The 21,080-nt window shown below is 40.6% G+C and overlaps 1 protein-coding gene across 3 annotated transcripts; it reads left to right on the plus strand.

The window, feature by feature from the left end:
* The first annotated feature begins 423 nt into the window (after nucleotides 1-423).
* jak2b (Janus kinase 2b) lies at nucleotides 424-21,040 on the plus strand. 3 transcript variants are annotated; one of them, XM_051423452.1, is made up of 25 exons: nucleotides 424-754; nucleotides 835-984; nucleotides 3,190-3,426; nucleotides 4,098-4,221; nucleotides 4,330-4,447; nucleotides 6,057-6,202; nucleotides 6,801-7,092; nucleotides 7,206-7,325; nucleotides 9,891-10,048; nucleotides 10,322-10,433; nucleotides 11,321-11,507; nucleotides 12,160-12,284; nucleotides 12,399-12,533; nucleotides 12,696-12,783; nucleotides 14,608-14,735; nucleotides 14,963-15,101; nucleotides 15,454-15,605; nucleotides 15,896-16,046; nucleotides 16,506-16,642; nucleotides 16,968-17,157; nucleotides 17,462-17,586; nucleotides 17,670-17,842; nucleotides 18,073-18,190; nucleotides 19,366-19,479; nucleotides 20,163-21,040. In XM_051423452.1, the coding sequence occupies exons 3-25, from the start codon at nucleotides 3,204-3,206 to the stop codon at nucleotides 20,268-20,270; spliced, it is 3,363 nt and encodes a 1,120-aa protein (XP_051279412.1). In that variant the 5' UTR covers nucleotides 424-754; nucleotides 835-984; nucleotides 3,190-3,203; the 3' UTR covers nucleotides 20,271-21,040. The 3 variants fall into 3 exon arrangements, with proteins under 3 accessions (XP_051279412.1, XP_051279413.1, XP_051279411.1); XM_051423453.1 differs by having other exon boundaries at nucleotides 424-738; XM_051423451.1 differs by having other exon boundaries at nucleotides 424-984.
* The last annotated feature ends 40 nt before the right edge of the window (nucleotides 21,041-21,080 follow it).

The following is a 21,080-nucleotide window of genomic DNA, read 5'->3' on the forward strand; positions in this document are numbered from 1 at the left end:
ATAGCCATATTCTTTTGATTCATTTGCATAACTGCATTTTATGTGTGACTATTTGGTGGAATATATGAGAGGAAAACAAAGGCCAAAAAGGTTATCTTCACACTTTCTTTCTGTATTTGCAGCTTTCTGTTTGTGCTTCATGTAAAATAATAATAGTATAGACGTATTATTAAAAACACTTTGTTGGCTGTACTTTTATAGAAACTAATTTATAAATAGAAATAAATGTAGAATACGTTCAGGCCATCGGTGCTGGCTAATATTAGCTTTAAAAATCAGAATCAGAAATACTTTTAAAAATTTGAAAAAGCAACAAACATTATTTGACTGTTGATACTTTAACCCTTGTACAGTGGCATTTGTCCGTGGTGTAGTTTTGATATGTCCGACAGTCCCTAAAGGCAGCATTAGTATAGTGGGAGAGGCTGCTTTGTTGACGGACTTCGGCTGCGTTGTAACTGCAACTGGCAAAACTAGCTACCGTTAGCTCCCTTGCCAGAGTTAAAGCTTTTCATTTGGCAGGATGTCAATAATGTAATGTAATGTCTCGTCGCACAGCTGTTGCCACGGGTTCCGGCTGTCGAAGATGATTGCCATCAGATAAATTCCCTGTTATCGGACCAATTTGTAGCACAGCACGACGTGGTTTCAGCTAGCATTAGCTTAAGTTACAAGATTGACAAGATAGACGGCTGAAGTTCCTCCGGAGGGAGATGGGTAACGCGAGGCGGCCCAGAGGTAGCTTATGTAGCAGGTTAGCCAGCTGAGTGCGACATGGGAATAGGAGTAATTCCAGATGGCTTTCGTCCATAAAATAAATTCTCCTTCTTACAGAAACTTGTGTGAGTACCGATCTTAAAGAGCTGAAGCAGCAGTGTCACAGGGCGTAAGCTAGCTGTCAAACTCTCGCTCGTCCTGGCTACTTCGCTGGCCTAAGAAGCTAGCAGCTAGCTGGCTAGCCGCACGTCTGGCTCCTCTACCAAAGTAAGTGTTTACATTCATTAGTAATTCGTTGACAGCTTTATCCGGTTTATTATTTCAAAGAGCACAAGCGTAAACTTCTAACCTTAAGTTGCTGAACTACATTTGCGTACTCCGTTTGTGTGGCAGCTAACACAGTTTTCATTTCATACAGAGGTGGTCCGTGAGGCTGCTAGCGTTAAGTTAATCTATTGAAGCTACAGCTAACGATAGCACGCAAGATCAAGGCCTGGATGAGTTTGTTCTGTAGCTAAGTTTCTGATATTTGACTGGATGTGTCCGGTTAAACTGTCTATTAGGAATTGGCTACTTGAAATAACACCCATTTGGTGAGCTCAGAACTTGCCATAACAACAAACAGTGTCCAGAGACTGTAGCATTTCTCCTGTCAATTTGCATTGTTGGACAATGGATAACTGTAACTATATTAGGCTTTTTTAGGAGCTTCATGGGAAAGTTTCATTGTGAGGTATATAGTCAGGCATCCTTTGTGTGTTTGGCAGAAGTAAGGAGAATATATCAAATGTACTGAAGTCATAGGTACCATATCCTCTTTCACTTTATTTAGAAAATGTCATTACACCAAACTGCTTGCTGTATTTTATTAGTGTACAATATACACCTAGGTGCTGAATCGATTAGTCGATTAAAGAAGCAGATTGTCGACGGATCAGTTGGCAGTTTAAGTCACTTACCAAGTAAAAATGCTGAGCTCTCACTATTTTCAGTTCCTCAAATATAAGGATTTGCTGTTTTTTTTGTGAATTGCATCTCTTGTATTGTTCTGTTGCAATTTCCTTAGGCTACTTGGGATCTGAGAATTTGTGATGGGAATTTTACAGTTTTTGGCATTTTTACTGCACCATCAATGGATAGATCAAATTAATAATCTATAATGATAATAATCCTATTCAGCCTTGGTGTTTTTTGCATTTAGATGTTTTACTAACTTGGAATTAAGATGGATATCATTAATCTTTTAATGAACAGTAAGCAATAGAAAAGGATGTTAAAATGTACCTACATTTAGTATGAATATAAAGCACAGCATAATTAATGGCAGGAGTATTCACCGCCCTACAAGTCAATATGGGGAGGAGGCACCTTTGACATCCATTGTAGCCACAGCTTTGCACATCTGGACTCTGAAACCTTCTTTTTTGCCGTTCTGCCATTAAGGTGCAACCGGTGAATAATCTTTGTTAGCAAAGTGTTTCCCATCATAGCCATAGAAACCTTCAGAGTTGCTATCGATCTGTGGGTGGCTTCCCTCACAATGTCTTTCTTGCACAAATGCTCTATTATACTACTATAATCTAGTCTATATTTAGTGCATTGGAATTACCTCTTATCCTTAGCTCGATTTCGAGTTCTTTTCAGTAACCTGTTCCTTTTTCTAAATTATGTAGTTTTTCTTTCACATGCAGATGTGTTTTATCTGTTGAAAAGTTTTCACTTCTACAGTATACTTAGATCTTCTTTGAATTGTTGGACTCCCTTATTACTATATATGTCTAATTTCAGTATGTCAGTGTTGTTACATTTTTAATATTGGAAAAAAACATGGACATTTCGGTGCTCTTTACAAACAGTCTGATGAGTACTTTTTAATTGAAGTGAGGATGCTTGGTGGACTGAGGGTTACATATAAAAACGAGGGCAGTATCCCTTTTCTAAGTTATGATTGTGTAAGAAATACAACACCCATAATTTTGCCCTGTTTCATATAATACTGTCTTTGAGGCAAGGGGAGTAGTAGTGGGCTGAATAGCAGTTGTTTGAATGAGGGAATTTGAGTATTGACTACAAAATGCTTACATCTCACAGTGAAAATTGTATTGTCATGTAAACGAACATAATTAATTAGGAAATTAAATATTTAACTTGATAAACACTAAGCTTTCATTAAAAATGTCATCCAAAAGGGTTGGAAATCTCAATACTCTTCTCTGACTGTGTTTGATAACTCTAACTGAGTAGCCCTGTTTTTGAATTAGATTTAGAGATTTTATAACCTCTCTTCAGACAATGGTTCTTCTGCATTGCAGTTTTATGTAATACTTGAATCTTGATAACAGTTTATGCAACAGTTGAGACCATGTAGGCATGTACCCTGGCTGATGAGGATATTTAATTCATTCAACACTTTGCCTAAAAGAAAGAAGCTTTTATTCTGTCTGCTGACATTTTGCATTTAACTGATTGAAGGGTTCGTGTTGTTGATGGCCTCCCTGCCAGCCATGGACACTGTGACTGACACATGCCTCGCAGTGCACCAAAATGGGGCCGTCCATCGGGAATCCCCAGACACAAGACCAGCCGCTGCTGTTCTGAGACTTCATTTCTATCACAGCAGCCAAGGACTGACCGACTGCAGCTTTCTCAGCTACCCACCTGGAGACTATGTGGTTGAGGAGCTGTGTATAGATGCAGCCAAAGCTTGCAGTGAGTACTCGAAGCTGCGGAGGCCTGCACAATGCATCCCCATTCATGTGTTTTGCTGTTAACTCGGGGCATAGGTCCCAAGATAAGGTTATCAAGAGGCCACAGTAAAACCTATCAGCAGAAAAATCGTTGGCTTGTGCAGTCATCTCAATGCTTTGTTTACAGTCTGTCCAACTTTCTTACTATGTTTAAGGATAAGCAAAAATGTGGTAGCTTTGCTTGGTGTTTTTTTTTTTTTTAAACAGGTACGAGTCAATAAAAGCAAATAATACACAGAGCAGGGCCATGCAGGGGTGGGAGGGCTAGACAAACCTGCATGTTGTTGGAATCGCATGTTATGTGTTTGATGATAAACCAAACACAAATTACATTTTAGACAATCTTTATTGACCTTTTGTTCACCTGTGTTGGTACTAGAAACTAATGTGTGTCCTAAAGCGTAATCTATTATGTACTCCTGAGTTGCTCCTAAATTAACAGGGTTTCCACAGGTATACTGTACTTTGTTTGTTTGCTTACTTTATACAGATGAACAAGGAAAATTGACTTGAATAAAGCTAGTAAGACACAGTAAAGTGTACCTGTACTGTTTTGAAAAAACATGTTACGTAATTGAATTAAGTGAAACTTTACAGAACATAATGTGGTTGTGGTTTGTTGCTCTGCTTTAGGTATATCACCTCTGTACTGCAGCCTTTTCGGTCTCTTCCGAGAGCGAGACCGCTTGTGGTTTTCACCCAACCACATCTTCCAGCTCGACGACTTGGCTTCAGAAGATGTGTTTTTCAGAATAAGGTAGCATACATTATTTTGCTTCTACATTGCCTCTTTTTCTATCTGTTCCAAATTAAAATTTAAACATCCCTGTGACTGACTCCATTTTCTTGTTAAAATTTACCACAGGTACTACTTCCCTGGCTGGTACAGTGGTGGGGGATCCCGGGCATATCGATATGGGGTCGCCAAGGGGTCAGAAAGCCCTGTCCTTGATGACTTTGTTATGTCGTACCTCTTCTCTCAGGTGAGCACTTTAGCGTACACCCTCTGGTCAGAAATTAGATCTTTTTGTATGTAGGCCGGCATGTTGTAATTATTTGTTCATACGTTGCCTTGAAGTCAAGTTTTGTAGATTAGGCATTGGAAAACAAGCGGCTCATATCCTTGACAAGTACAGTGATATCAGTATGTTTGATTCCTAGTTAGGTCACATCTTTAAGTCAGTTTTTAAAATGATAGAGAAGTGACAAACTCTGAAACTGGTAGTTTTTATGGGGTTTTTTTTACCTTATGTTTGTCCATGGATGTCTTTGGTGAAATGGATTTCAATCAGTTGACACACTGTAGTCAAAAGGTTGCCCATGCAGGCAAGTAGCATAAATAAGAGACACTTTCAGTGAGTGCAGTTATACCCTTCATGTGAGAGGGAACTCAGTTTTGGGAGCAATTTTGCAACTTGCGTGCAAAAATCCACACCTAAGTGTGCACAAATCAAAGTGAGCAAAATTAAACACCCATTCCCAGTACTTTGTGTGCACTCCCAAGGCTTTTTCTATACATGTTTGACAGATCACAGCAGGCTCAGAGCACAGCTATTGTCCCAAAACGTAATTGTTTGCAGGAAATTTCCTGTCCTTGTCAGAAACAATTAAGTCTTCTACACAAAGGAAAGTTTCTTTATTTTGAAAGGTTACAGTCAGGATACCAGCAGGGCTCCATTACTGACAAAGTGAAAATCAGGAAGCCAGACCCTCAAGACTTTGGGGATTCCCAGGTTTAGTATGTTGATTGATTTGTGGAATTTGACCAAAGGCCTGCATGCTCTCAAGAAATGATTTTTATAAACCACACTGCAATAGAATGGAGGTGTGTATTATAGGTGAATCGAGGTAGCTCAAGCCAGTAATATGACTGGAGCTGAACTCAAAGTGAACTAAAGGATTATGAGGAATTATGCCTGTGTAAATCTGCACTGTTGGCTCAGGAAAAGCCTATAAGGGAGAGGGGAAGCACCACTGCGTGGGTCATTTGAGGGTGCAGCACACTGTGCGTTTGCAGCCATTAAGCCATTACACATGCTTGTGTTTACCCTGGACAGATGTTGTCTTTTGCTCTGTGAAGGATATGTTGAATTCCTCACAGTCACATCTAGAGCTGGGGGAAGATTGGAAGAACGGGCATGGAGGAAGAGATGTGAAGTGAAAGGAACAGATATCATTATCCCAGATGTCTAACACAACTGAGCATCCATAAATCTGCTTATATGTCATAAAGAACACACTCCTTACAACTTAAACAAAATAAAAAAAGATCCAATGTTATTTTGTAGTTCTGGTCTGTTTAGTGTTCACCCTGACTTACTACTACATACATTTGCATAGCATTTGAATTCAACTGATTCCACAAACATTCTGCACCACAGTTTACTTGACTGAGGGACGCCTTTTAATGCAGCCTTGGTGAGGTGGTTTGGTCCACACCAGGGTTTGAACAGCAATGTGAACATAGCCTGAAACTGATGTTTTAATAAGAACTCTCACTCCCATACAGTATACTTTAATACACTTCACACCTGGCTGTTGTACACATACTGTACTTGACTGTGACTGTGTTACTCTCATCTCTATGTGCAGTGGAGGAATGACTTTGTCAATGGCTTGGTGAAAATCCCCAACTCCCATGAGACTCAGGAAGAGTGTCTCGGTATGGCTGTGCTCGACATGACAAGAACAGCCAAGGAGAGACAGATGTCACCACTGGACATCTACCACACTATAAGGTACTAGTGAAAAAACAAAGGCTGCTTTTGATCTGATTCTTTAGGAATTATCAAAAGAGAACACCTACTTAGCACTAACCAACCCAACCAACTTCTTGGAACACATTAATGTCTAACAAAAACAGCTCTACAAGAACTTTGCCTTAAAACACATACATAAAAAATTGTCTGAACTTAGTGAATAAGAAACAAAATTAACCAACAAAATGACACTGCCAGCTTTCAGAACTTGACAGTTTTTGATTATCAAGTTTTCATTTTCTGTACTTTTTCTTTTTCTTTTCTTTTCACTTTTCAACATATTAAAGTTTGCAAGATACGGTGACTTATGTAGTGTCATTCGAAACTAAATGTTGTTTTTATTTGACAGTGTGAAGCTTCACTGGGCAAACTTCTAATCTGTAGTACTGTGTACATGTCTTTTTGTTTACTGTTTCATGAGCAAAAGACAGCATTAAAATGGTTTGAACGTATTTTTCGGCCACTAAAAACCAATGGTGGCGGATATTTTTTTTAAATGTGCGGGAGATACAAACTTTAAGACAATGCAAGCCCTTGGTACATTAAAAAGAAAATGTTCCCTCTTGCTTACTTCTAGCTACAAGTCCTTCTTGCCAAAAGACATAAGAGCTCAGATCCAGGACTGCAACTTCTTAACACGCAAGCGAATCCGCTTCCGCTTCAAGCGCTTCATCCAGCAGTTCAGTCAGTGTCGGACAACCGTACGCGACCTCAAGCTCAAGTACCTCATCAGCATGGAGTCCCTGGAGAAGGCCTTCTTCACAGAGACCTTCCAGGTTAAGGAACCATCCAGCGGACAGCTCATCATCCTGGTAGCAGCGGACAGTGGCATCCAGTGGTGTCGAGAAAAACTGAAAGATTCTGACCAGGTTGGTGTTGAAAGTGCTGTCAGTAAGATTTGTTGTTTTTCTTTTTTTGAACCCTTACTGAGGCATCACTGACAATATTATTACAAAAGTAATTTCGTATGCTGTTTGTCCAGGAGCTGCAGACCTTGTGTGACTTCCCCGACGTCACTGACATCAGTATTAAACAGGCCAGCAAGGAGGGTGCTGCAGAGAGTCGGGTGGTCACCATCAACAAGCAAGATGGCAAGAATCTGGTAATTTCGCTTTTTTGGGCGGTGTAAATTGTGTCTAGATTGTGCATCTCATACTGAGAGGCAGAAGATCTGTGTGGCTCAGTAGTATAATAGGTGTTTGTATTAAGACACATGTATCTGTGTTCTGTGTTTTCAAATGATGATAAAATACAAATTCTAAGAAAGTAGTGTACACATGGGATGACCTCCTTGCATTGAAATGAAACAGATCCGGAGACAAGCACCCTATCCCGGCTGAGCTGAGGCCGCCGTACGGTGGATGTAGAGTTTGTGCTAAGCTAAAGGCTAGGAGATGGAGATATAAGTCTTTTCCACCATCGATTCTGATGGGAAATGTCAACTCTCTGCCTAACAATAGTGAGGAGTTGGAAGGGATTGTGAAGAAAGAGAGAGCATACCTTGAGTATAGCCTCATGTGTTCCACCAAGACCTGGCTGAACAACAATATTGCAGACTCCCGTGTGGACCTATCCGGCCTCTCTATGGTTAGGTCGGAACAGAGATTTGAGAACGAGTGGAAAGAACAAAGGTTGGGGACTTGTTTTGTTTGTGAACAATAGATGGTGTAACCCTGGTCATCTTACTGTGATGGAGAAAATCTGCTGCCAGGACGTGGAACTTTTGGCAGTAGGTCTTAGACCTTACTGTGTACCAAGGTAGTTCTCACACATCGCCGTCATTGTTGATTACATCCCCCTGCGTGCAGGGGCTGTATTGGCCTGGGACATCATCCATGAAGTTGTGGCGGGAATACAGACACAACACCCTGACGCATTCATTACAGTATCGGGATTTTAATCACGTCACCCTCACCTCCATTCTGACCAGCTTTACTCAGTTTGTTGACTGTCCTACTAGGGGACTTGATCTGTTGTATGCCAATTTCAGCTCTACCGCCACTTGGCAGATCAGATCACAATCTGTTTTTTCTTCTGCCTTCCTACAAACCCTGTGTACTGAGGCAGCCTGCAACCATCTGCTCATTCAGGAAGTGGTCACTCGAGCCTGGCAAGTCTCTAAGAGACTGCTTTGAGTGTATGGATGGGAATGTACTGCTGGAGTCATCAGGAAGCAGCAGGGACAGTGACATTAACAGGATGGTTGATACCGGCCAGGACTGTATGCTGTTTTCTCAGTAACAACCCCTGGATCACCTGTGCCATCAAGGCACTCCTTAACCAAAAAAAAAAGATGCCTTTGAGGATGGAGCCAAAGAGAAGCTCAAGCGAGTGCAACGTGAACTGAGGATGAAATTAAAGCAAGCAAAGAAGGACTATAAAAGGAAAATAGAGAGGAAGCTCTGCACAACAACATCAGAGAGGTGTGGAGCGGATCGAGGACCATCACTGGCTACAAAAATAAGAGAGTCAGGAAACATCAATCTTCTCCAACAGGTTTGACACAGCAGCCAATGCCTCTACAGCCCCACATGTTCTCACACCACTTCAGCTGCAGCCTCTTATTCTTTTATTATCTTCTACTCCCTTTTCTCCTTTTCTTCCACTCTTTGGCACCCCCAGCGCTACAGCTGCAACCTCCCCCACACCTGGGCCCCCCTCTGTTGTCCTTCAGCTTGGAGGAGGTGGGGATGGAGCTGGGGTGGCTGCGCCCTGGAAATCAACAGTGTGTCCAAGACTGCTTAGGGATCTTCAGCCTGAGTCTATAATTGGGGAGGGTCCCGTTGCTGTGGAAAACATCATGCCTTGAATCGGTACCCAAAGTAGGGCGGCCAGACAAGATTAACGACTAGAGACCGGTGGCCCTCACATCACACATCATTAAGAGGAGCTTGGACCTGGAGCGGCTACTTCTCCGCATACTGTGACCACATGTCAAACACGCATTAAAAAATATAGTTTACATGCCAGGAACACAGTGGAGTGAATGGTCCTCTACATGCTCCACCGGGCCTACTCTCACCTGGATGAGCCAGGTGGTTATGAGAGGATTATGTTGTATTATGTTTCAAGTGCATTTAACACCATTTAACCCCCCATATTTAGGAACAAGCTCAAAGGGATGGGGGTGGATCCCTCCTTCACTGCTTGGATTACAGATTACCTGACACGACGACGACAGTTTGTCAGGATGTCATATATTTTATCTGTCGGTGGTGACAAGTGTCTTTTTCTGTTCGGTGATCTACTGGGGAGGCAACGTGACAGTGGCAGGGGCTCATGATCACTCCCTCTCTCCTCTGTCCCCTCTCTCTCGATCTACCCATCCTCCACTTAGGGTCTGTGCAATAGTCCTTTAAGGATTGTTTTTATTGGTTCTGGTTTTGTTGGCACTTTTATTCATCATCTTATTTATTCATTTATTATTCATTTATCGTTGGTCTGTGTTGAACCCATAACCACTGTCTTTTAATCTGTGTTTGTATGCTGACAGTCTCTAACTAACTAAAAGATTATTGATTGCCATAGGCAAAGATTTAGAGGCATTTGGTTTCCTATCCCTGCTTTCTATGCAACAGGAAAAATATAAAACACAGTTTAGTGATAGTTGGAGAATGGTAGACATTTGCACATCATGTCTAACAGTGTTTTTTTTTGTATATTTCAGGAGCTGGAGTTCCCCAGTCTGTCTGAAGCCCTTTCCTTTGTGTCCCTCATTGATGGCTACTACCGGCTGACTACAGACGCACATCACTACCTGTGTAAAGAAGTGGCTCCTCCTAGGCTTGTGGAGGCCATCGCCTCCCACTGCCATGGCCCCATCTCGTAAGTGAAGAAAAGTGAAGCTTAATTGATTTTGCATTCACATTCCTACTTCCACCAGACATCTCTGTGTCGGCAACCATGAAAATTGATACTTTTTAGTGCAAAATTGTTATGCAGGAAGAATATGGTAGGTCAGTTATATATTTTAAAATTGCTGCCAATTTTTTCATGCTTTTCTCAGGTGGTTGTCACTTATGTCCTATTTTAGGAGGTAATACTGTGTTTCTCGGCTGAGATACATGCAGTCTGACTGTACTACCTGTTTTGTTGCAGAATGGAGTTTGCTATCAACCGGCTTCAGAAGTGTGGAAACAAGCAAGGCTTGTACATTTTGAGATGTAGCCCTAAAGACTTCAACAAGTATTTTCTAACTTTCCCTGTTGAGGTAGGTAACAGTCACCTGTGGTTGGTTAGTTAGCACATTCCACCATATGTATTGTTTACTTAAAGGAGACTAAACATTTAAATACAGTAAAATGTCACCTGTTGTGTTTTGCCCAAATCTATTTTAAGTGTGCTTACAATGGACGTGTGTTTTATCAGTTGTCCTGTGCTGTGTTGTTTTTCTCTTGATATCAGAATCAGAATCGGAAAAACTTTTTTGAAAATGTGTTTGTTTATGTGGAATTCAGCCTGGGTACTGTTGGTGGTGCCAGTATAGTATCTCAATTTCAATAGCATAATTTTTTTCATTTAACAAAGTCTGACAAACTTCTCAGATGCATCAGTGTTTAATGTAACCTTTAATGTATGAGACAAACTACTATGGCCACGCTCAGACTGACAATAGCGCTGTGTCTGAAAACACACACTCATTTGAATGATGCCAACAAAGAAATTTCCACTGAAAAAGTGAGTCACTGTGCCATAAAGCATTGCATTACATTAGTACAGTTGTACAATCCTGGGGCAAATTACCATAAACTGCCTTCAGAAGCCTTCAAACTAGACTTGTATTTCATCTTGTAACCTGTAACATAGCAACACGCCTACAGCAACACATCAGTAGGAGTTTGTTTAATCCGGTGCTATTGTCTTTTTTTGAACATGGCTGCAGAGTCTGACCAGCGTTCCGTGCCAACTCTCAGCACTCAAAGGCTGTACATGTTTAGAAATGTGTTTTTATTCCAATTGTTTACATTGTATAGTTAAACCAGCCGGACTGGTGTCACAATACAAATCAGAATATGTGTTGTTCTACTTGTATTACTGTTGATTCCATGACTGAAACTCTAATTGTTTGCTTATCCATCTTCTCCTCTTTCTGTCTAGGTGTATGATGCCGTGGAATATAAGCACTGCCAGGTAACTAGGTCTACCAGCGGGGAGTTTAACCTCAGCGGAACCAAAAGAAACTTCAGCAGCTTGCAGGAACTACTCAGCTGCTACCAAAAGGAAACTGTGCGCTCTGACAGCGTCATTTTCCAGTTCAGCAAGTGCTGTCCACCTAAAGCCAAAGGTAAAACTAACAGACTCCTGATCGATATTCAGTTTGAGCGATTAGTTAACATTAGCAAAGGCTGTGTGTGTGCTACAGTCTATATAAATCAAACCATTATATCCTGTTGGATTAATGACAGTATGATTAAAGTAGGTACAGTGCACGTATTGCAGGGATCAAAGGAGAGTTGAGAAAGCAATTTTGGGCTGTTAACAGTGTGAATTACAGAAGTGATAAATGGAAAATGTTCATGTCCTCAGATGGAAATGCCCCTTTTAATCCCTATTTATCCAGTGATTTGGGTTATTAGTTTAAACACTGGGCCTCTCTGTCACAAATGTGTGTATTGGGATCTTTGACCCATTTATAAGCTCAGTAATTGAGCTGATCAAGCTGGTGTCCACAGATGTACAAACCAACAACCAGGATGACTCAACGGTGTCTCAGTCTTTGTATTTCCGTAATTAAACAAGAACTGGTCCGAGCAAGGAATTTTGAGCAAGTTGATGACGAAAGACAGTTTCAACATGTCGCATACTCTTTTTCTGCCTCACATTTTTCAAGTGTCTCTTGTCAGTTGGTCAACTTAGTAAACTATAAATCTTTTTTCTTGAAAGTTTGGTTTTCCATAAGATAAGTAAGATAAGTTTTCTTTTCTCTCCACCAACAGAAAAGTCGTGCCTCCTCATATGCAGGAGCAACAAAGGGTCCGAAGTGCCTCTATCTCCGTCACTACATCGACACAACATCAGCCAAATGGTGTTTCACAAGATCAGGAAAGAAGATCTGGAATTTGTAAGCCTAGTCTGCATGTTCAGGAGTATCATATTTCCTAATTTGTCCAATGTACAGAGTAACTGAGTGTTTATGGTTTTCAAATTAAAACCGCAATAATGGTCTTCCTTACAGATGGAGAGTCTAGGTCAAGGGACATTTACCAAGATCTTCAAAGGGGTCCGCAAGGAGCTGGGAGACTATGGACTCATGCACCAGACTGAAGTAGTTATGAAAGTCCTGGACCAGGCCCACAGGAATTACTCTGAGGTGTGTGGCTTTAAAGCTGTGCAAAACATTTAGTTTACAGGGACTTTAACTGAAAACGAAAATGATCTTAGCTTGTAGGCCTACACTGGTGTACCTTTTTGTCTTTCATGGCCACATGAATAATTTTATTTTCTATCTTCTTTGTCTTGTCTGATCCTACAGTCTTTTTTTGAAGCTGCCAGCATGATGAGCCAGTTGTCCCATAAGCACCTGATCCTTAACTATGGCGTGTGTGTCTGCGGAGAAGAAAGTAAGTCAGCCTTAGAGAGACACTCAATCTGTCATGCTGCAAGCAAAGTGTGTGTCCTCATTTGTCCCTACAGTGGGAAGAAAAACGTGTACGCTCTAATACAAACACAACTTGTATACTGTACACATTCATTAGCAGCTTATGTCCTTATGGTCTAATGACGACAAGCGTTTACCATGCTTTGCTATAATCTTTTTCTTTTTTCTTTTTTTTTTTTCTTATTGGTGGACACATAATATACCGTTAATAGATATTCAACATATCAAGTTTTTCATTGTTTGACAAACCAGTAACAACAAAGAACTATGTGTTATAATGCTATAATGTCAGTGTCTTTAAAGATACAAGTGGTTCAGCTGCCACCCCAAAAACTGCCCAAAAAGGCTATGGTTGCACTCTAATATAGACATCTTTGGAAAGAGCATCAAAAACACAGAGCCAAAAGTCTATACATTTGGAACAGGACCACAACATGTGATATGTCTGACTGTACATCACCGGTGACATTTTGGATCAAGATCAGGATATATCTCACTGGTCTACTTTTAGTGTATCCTATAGACAACTTTGAACTGATTAGACAAGAATAAATCTAGCACATAAAGATGAGGAATTCACCCTCTGCAGTGCTCCCTCCCACAGGTCTTAGGTGAGTCTATCCCAGTTTGCCCTCCCGTTAAGTCTTATTTCAGAGGCGGAGATCTGTCCCTTTTGAGTTGGGTATATTTTCTATAGTTTTTCCCAAATTTTCTCTGTTGGGGATTCAAAAGAAACTTCTTTACAATGTGGTGGATTTGAAGGTGTCTAAATACTATTAATAGTAATTATACATTTATTTACATTTATATTCCTTATACAAGTTGTTAAAATTGAAAAGGATATCACCATAATAATGATCATTAAATCATAAAATGATCTGAATGTTTGGAGCCCGACGTCGTCCATTTTTCTTACCCAGCAGATAAATGGGGAGACAGCCTCATCGATAGATTGGAAAAACATTTTTGAGGCGAGCACAGAAATGGATACAAGAATTTTGGGAGAATATTCATTTTTACTGAGTGTATTCTGACTGACAGACAGAGAGAGACTAATTATTTAATCGCTGAAATTTTTTTTTCATGTTCTCAAGCAGATGGGGTGAAGTTAGGTGTAACTCTGCTGTAATCTTGACCAGACTCTATTAGCCTGAGACTCAGAGCAGTGATTAAACCATGGGCATGGGGGCTATTCTTAGGAGGATTACAGTACCCTGCCCCAGAAACTTTTTCACCTGCTCCTCTGCGGACACTTTAGGCCTCTGTTGAGGCTGTTATGCACGTGTCTGTACTGCTTTTTAACTTATGAAAACTGCCACTGATCAATTCAAAATTTCATTGGTAAAATAAAAAGTACCTTGCATTTTTTGGACCTTATTATTTTTTGGGGGTAATGTATTATTCATGTATTTTTATTGAGTTCCTGTGTATTTACTTGGTAACTCTATAAGCTACTGTAGTTGTCAGGAATATTTTACAGCTATCTATGGCCTCGAGAATAAACATCCCCGTGTTTATTTTACAGTGAGAAATCCATTGTAGAGGTTTCAGAAGTTTTCAAATTTAAATATAATCAACCGAGCATACCACAAAATTTTTTTCCTCTTCACTCTTTTTCTCAACTGAAGTGAGAAACAAACAAATCAGCTAATCAAAATTGACTGAGGCAAGTTGAGTAATTGTAGGTACTACCAAATAAATGAATTAATACTTAAATTATGTAAAAATAAACCATATCCTTTTTTTGTGGCTCATAAGAATAATAAAAACAAATGTTCTCTTTCAGATATCATGGTGCAGGAGTATGTGAAGTTCGGCTCGCTGGACACCTACCTGAAGAAGAACAAGAACTCAATAAACATCCTGTGGAAGCTGGAGGTGGCTAAGCAGCTGGCCTGGGCCATGAACTTCCTGGTAGGAATCTGTGTATAGTGTGACAAAGTATTGATGGAAATCAATTTGTGTGCTGCTCACAGTTGTAGTTTTTATAGCTGCTGCAAAAGTTATTGCATTTAATTTGGTAGACAAAATGTAATAAAAAACTGAAATATGTAAAAAGAAACTGTAAGAAGAGTGATTGACTAATGGTTTTCTTTGTGTTGGTAAGAGACTGATTAATCTCTCCCTTTCTGAACCTACAGGAAGAAAAGCATCTTGTCCATGGGAATGTCTGCGCAAAAAACGTTCTTTTGATCAGAGAGGATGACCGGAGAGCTGGGAACCCCCCCTTCATCAAACTGAGTGACCCTGGCATCAGCATCACTGTCCTGCCAAAAGAAAGTGAGTTTATGTCTATCCTCTGATTAACTGTAATACACATCTTTAATCAGCAGGGGGCAGCACAAGGATGTTATTGCAATGAGATGGCACCTTCTTAAAGCCACAATGCACTGGATTACTTTTCTGTGGTGGTTAGTTACAGAAAAGTTTTCTATACTAAAATTGTTTTGCTATACAAGAGTAGATTATGTGTTATTGCTGGTTGCAAATTAGGTGCAATGTTCAGAGGAATGCATTCAATTAGCGCATAAAATCAAACTGAATTAAGTGATTCATTAAAATCTTCCTGAAAATGTCAGTGCTTTAATTGAACAATTAACAATTGTGGGTTAAATGATTTTGTGTGTGATAGTCCTGATTGAGAGGATCCCTTGGGTGCCCCCTGAGAGTATCGCGGACCCTGCCAACCTGAGCCTGGCTGCAGACAAGTGGAGCTTTGGCACCACATTATGGGAGATCTGCAGTGGTGGGGAGAAACCTTTATCGTCACTGGACAACTCTAAGGTGTGGATGGGTGGTACGGCCTAAAATACATACCGTTTCAATATATAGAATAACAAACATATGATTTAGTTTTGATTTCAATAAAGAGTGTTTTTTAGTGCCGTTTAAGATGCGAAAAGGCTGGGAATTCTAATACTGTATTCCCTCATCCTTTTCTCTTTACTACTTTGCAATATAAAATAGAGACAGTTCAATTACCCCTACAACATTATTTATTTAGATACTTTATAAGCAGTGTGTCCATTATCCATCATCTATATACTATGTTAACCCTTAATTTTGTTTCACAGAAAATCCTTTTCTACGAGGACCACCACCAGCTTCCTGCACCAAAGTGGACCGAACTGGCTAATCTGATCACCAGCTGTATGGACTACGAGCCCACATTCCGGCCCACTTTTCGTGCCATTATCCGTGACCTCCACAGCCTTTTCACACCAGGTTGGTGTTTACTGATCGTCAGCCAGCCCACCAAGTGTCCCTAATGGTGTCCCAACAGGGAATCTAGGTCACACCAGTCTGGAATGTCAAATGTCTTCAGACACACACCCCCAGACAATATACACATTTATCATGGTGTCTTCAGGAACATGTCAGTGAAAACATAGTCTTAGCTCCTGTCTTCATTAGGTCATCTTTAGCTGCTAATTGCAATGAGGTGAGGAATGGAGTAGGGATAATGTTTAGGGAATGCCTCAGCATTTTAAGAGTGTTTTCTGAAAGTTAGATCAGAAAATCTGTATCAATTTGATTAGTGCAGAGACATGATTTGACTAGCTTATCTATCTATTTATCTATCTATCTATCTGTCTATCTGCTCAGTAGATGTGGATTTACTTCATTTCGGAGCTGTCCTTTTTATATCTTGAATTTACATGATTTTTGTCTCTGTGTCCCCAGACTATGAGTTGATCGTGGACAGTGACATCCTGCCAAACCGGACAGTGGCCTCTGGCTGGTCAACTGGGGGTTTTGAGAGTCAGGAGCCGGCCCAGTTTGAAGAGAGACACCTCATATTCTTACAGCAGCTGGGAAAGGTACGAGGAAGTGTAGAAATTGTGCTTTTAAGGAAAATTACCCATACTAATAAGCTTGCCTTACCTGCCTTAAGTCTTTTTCAGTATGGTTCTTCCATTGCAAGATGATTTCTATCAGAAATTATAAGGTTAATACATTTTTAGCATGTATTTCCTCAGAAGTGATTGAATCCTAAACCCAGGCAGAGTTTTATGAAGCAGATTGATTTAATTTTTCATTTCAGTTAAAGCTGCAGTAGGCATTTTGAACATACATAATGCAAAACCTTCTGCCTCTCTATCTGCTGTAAAATGACAGCTCACTTAAGTTGGTCTTCTCTTTAAGGGAAACTTTGGCAGTGTAGAGATGTGTCGGTATGACCCGCTTCAGGACAACACTGGAGAGGTTGTGGCCGTGAAGAAACTCCAGCACAGCACTGCTGAGCACATACGAGACTTTGAGCGAGAGATCGAGATCCTGAAATCTCTGCAGCATGAGAACATTGTCAAGTACAAAGGCGTTTGCTACAGTGCAGGTACAGTTGACCTGATAATGCTTTAAGAACTGAAAACGTTGCCTGATTTGGGAGGGGAAATTTCCAGACTGCACACATACAACCTCTACACGTCTCTGTACAGATTTACAGTTTAAACTCTAGACACCTACATACTGTATGTTTTATCTATTTTTTCGCCAGTTTCAGTGACGAGCAAAAGAAGACTTTGGTCGACAAATTTGCACAAAACTCTTTTCTAACATGTGAATGCAACATTTCTGTGCATTTACTGTAACTGTACTTACTGTAAACCAGCTGACAGTTTCTTTTTTGCTTCTCTCAGGACGACGAAATCTCCGTCTCATAATGGAATATCTGCCGTTTGGAAGTCTGCGAGATTACCTCATGAAAAACAAAGACAGGATCGACCACAAGAAGCTTGTGCATTACACTTCTCAGATCTGCAAGGTACTTCCCTTTATCCAGTTTTGTCATATGGTGACCACTGGAGCAAGAGGTGCCAAAAAAATTTTTTTTTTCTGTGTCCGCAGGGTATGGAGTACCTGTCAAGTAAGAGGTATATCCACAGAGACCTGGCAACACGAAATATCCTCGTTGAGAGTGAGCTCAGGGTGAAGATCGGAGATTTTGGCCTCACTAAAGTTCTGCCTCAGGACAAAGAGTACTACATGGTCAAAGAGCCAGGAGAGAGTCCCATATTCTGGTCAGACTTCTGTTATTATCATTTATTTAGTGTTTTTGTTCTCTTCATCCTCCTCATGATGCTGTACAGTATGATTTTATTTAAGAAATTGTGCACATAAAAAAAAAAAGCTTGTCGCTAACACATAATTCATGAATATTAATCCTGTTTTTATCTCAGTGAAAACTGGGATGCCTGTCCTAATGATGTTGATGCGTAAACAGACAGTCACACTGTGTGTTATTTTGTAGGTATGCCCCTGAGTCGTTGACTGAGAGCAAGTTCTCTGTGGCGTCAGATGTCTGGAGCTTCGGCGTGGTGCTCTATGAGCTCTTCACCCACAGTGACAAGAACAGCAGCCCTCCTGCAGTAAGTGACAACACACACTCTCACAGATGCCTGCACTGGCTTCTTCACTGCCGGCTCAACTCGATTTATTCTCACTGTAAAAACGTAACAATTCCTAAGGTCCAGTGTGTAACATTCAGGAGGATCTATTGGCAGAAATGGAATATAATATTTATAGGTATGTTTTTATTAGTGTATAATTACCTGAATATAGGAATCGTTGTGTTTTCCATTACCTCAGAATGAGCCATACTTGTCTTTAGACGCCACGGGTTGCCTTCCATGGAGTCTGCCATGTTTCTACAGTAGCCCAGAATGGACAAACTAAACACTGGCTGTAGATTGGGCCTTTTGCATTTTTTACGATTTTCACAGCCACTGTAGTTTCACCTACACATGTCATAGCCTGTTCTGATTACCAGGTCGTCAATTACAGATGTGAGCATTGTTCAGTTGGTTGCAATCTTCAGCTTCACCACTAGATGCCGCTAAATCCTACACACTGGTCCTTTAAAGATAGGATCTTAGTGCAACTGTGTGGCACAGCTCTCGAGAGAAATACACTGAGGCAGCTTCCCTGTTTTGATTCTTTCAAAACACACTAGCTGCATGTCACTTCTAGACAACAGATATGTAAAAAAAACTGCAAAGTGAATAAATAAATCGACCACAAGAGAGTACCTTCCAATCTGTAGTAATTATACATCAGAAGAGTAAAGTGATTGATGTTCAGTAAAAAGAACAAACAGACATGACATTTTATTGCTCCAGGAGAGAAGGCTCATTCCTCCCTCCTCTACCTGAGCCATCATGCCTCGAGGTGTGTACATTCACGCATTCCTTGCTGAATACCTCATTACAACTGTGTGTCAGTGTCTTAAGAGACAAAGTCTCTTCTGAGCCATAAGACAAACATAATTACATAAATTCCAGCCTATACATGACACAGGAGATTGTGTGACCCATTTACTGAGATCAGACTGTAGTTACATTTCTCTGTTCAGGTTGCTTCACATGTTTGGTTTTTCTCAGTCACAACAGACTTATTGCTCAAGTTGTCAGGACATCAAGTACTGTACATTCACCTGTTAAGATTCGGAATCTTTTTTATAATCTGGAAGGATCTTCTTGTTTTCTGTAAATCAAATATAATTTAAGTGTGTCTTTGTCTTGACTGTCACTGTTCTCCTCCTCAGGTTTTTATGTCCATGATGGGAAATGACAAGCAGGGACAGTTGATTGTCTATCACCTCATTGAGCTCCTCAAATCAGGCAGCAGGCTGCCTGAACCTCTGGGATGTCCCACAGAGGTAGGAACATGTATTGCCATTTCCTTAATGACATGCACAATACATGGACACGTGCATATTAGGGGTGGGAATCACCAGAGCCCCGATCCAATCTGAGTCATTTACTATTGCGTATCTGCTGATTATTTTTTTTTAGATAATACAGTTCAAGTAGTTTACTGAAATCAATCCAATGCTTGATAATTGAATAGCTCTTCATTGCATTAATGCACTGTTTGTGTTTTGTTTTGTTTTTTACATAATAAAGTATCATCGTTTTGCCTTGTCGCTGTCTGGGGAGTTCCTCTCTCCATTGTTTAGTGCATTGTTGCAGCCTCTGCCTGAGTTACCTTATTAATTACTCTTAGTGTCTTTTTGTGTGCGATTCTTTTGTAACACTTGCTTGAGTGTGGTTGCGTCGGATTTCTACTGCTCTTCTCCTCTGAGCAGAGGCAGCCCTGCCCGTGGTGAAACTCTGCAGCGGGCTGGGCTGCTCCTGCACTTTCACGCACACACAGAGCTCAGTGGAGCAAGTTGACAGTTCTCTCCATGATTGATTTTGTGTGTTGTGAACATGTGGCGTAGCATAGTGGATAATACCTATCATTGCTATCAGGAGAGACTGACCTGTAAAGGCTTGTTGTTTGCTCGTCTCAGGAATTCATCCACCAATAATGATCTTTCTTCCCTGCTCTTCCTCTCAGATACACGAGATCATGGAGGAGTGCTGGAGCAACGATCCCGGCCTGCGTCCTTCTTTCAAGGAACTTGCTCTGCGTATCGACCTGTTCAGGGACAGTAAGGAGTTTTAAAGTCAAAAATCACCCAAAGTGCCGTGCTCCTCTTCAGCTGAGCCGCTCTTAACATTGTTGCCTTGTTTGTGGCAAAAGGACAAAGGTCAAAGCAAGGTCCTTCTCCTGCAGAGTGCCAGCGTGTGGCAGAGCAGCTTGTGGCTGGAAGGGGTGGTGGTTTGAAACTAGGACCAGCTCAAAAACTACTGCCAAGGTGCCTTTTAAGCAAGGCACTCAACCCCCATTTCTAAAGTGGAGCGGCTTAGTGGCCAGCAGCAGGATGGAAATGGACGCTTGGATTCAAGGAAGTGTTGAAGTTAATGTTGCTGTTCGGTCAAACATCCTGGATAGAGTTCAAGCGTTTTTGAAGACTGTGAGTAGACAATTGCCAGGCCTAAAGCTAGAAATGCTTGTGTCAAACAAGTTCTGTGTTTGTATAACTGTATGTGTGTGCGTCTGTGTATGTGTATGTGAGAGAAAAAGAGAGTATCATGTCCATACAAACAGCTAGCAGGGCTAGCTCTTGCCATCCCCCTTTTCCCCTCATCTGAAGACAATTGGACTTATAGAGCTTAGTGTTTTCTATGTATGTGTATATACCTACACTATTTTTGTGTACATATGTCCAGAAAAATTTTATAATTTTATAAAATGAAAATATGGTAAATACTATATTTGAACTGCCAGCAAGATGTAAATGAAGTACATACAAAGGTGATTTAAAAATCTGTTATTGTTTTATGTTTTCATTGTGAGAGGTGGTGTGAAAATTAAAGAACAATTGAATCCAACATCATATCTGCTAAGCAACTTCTTGTTGTTTATCACTTT

Source organism: Dicentrarchus labrax, unplaced genomic scaffold (genome assembly GCF_905237075.1).
Source record: "Dicentrarchus labrax unplaced genomic scaffold, dlabrax2021, whole genome shotgun sequence".
Lineage (NCBI taxonomy): Eukaryota > Metazoa > Chordata > Actinopteri > Moronidae > Dicentrarchus > Dicentrarchus labrax.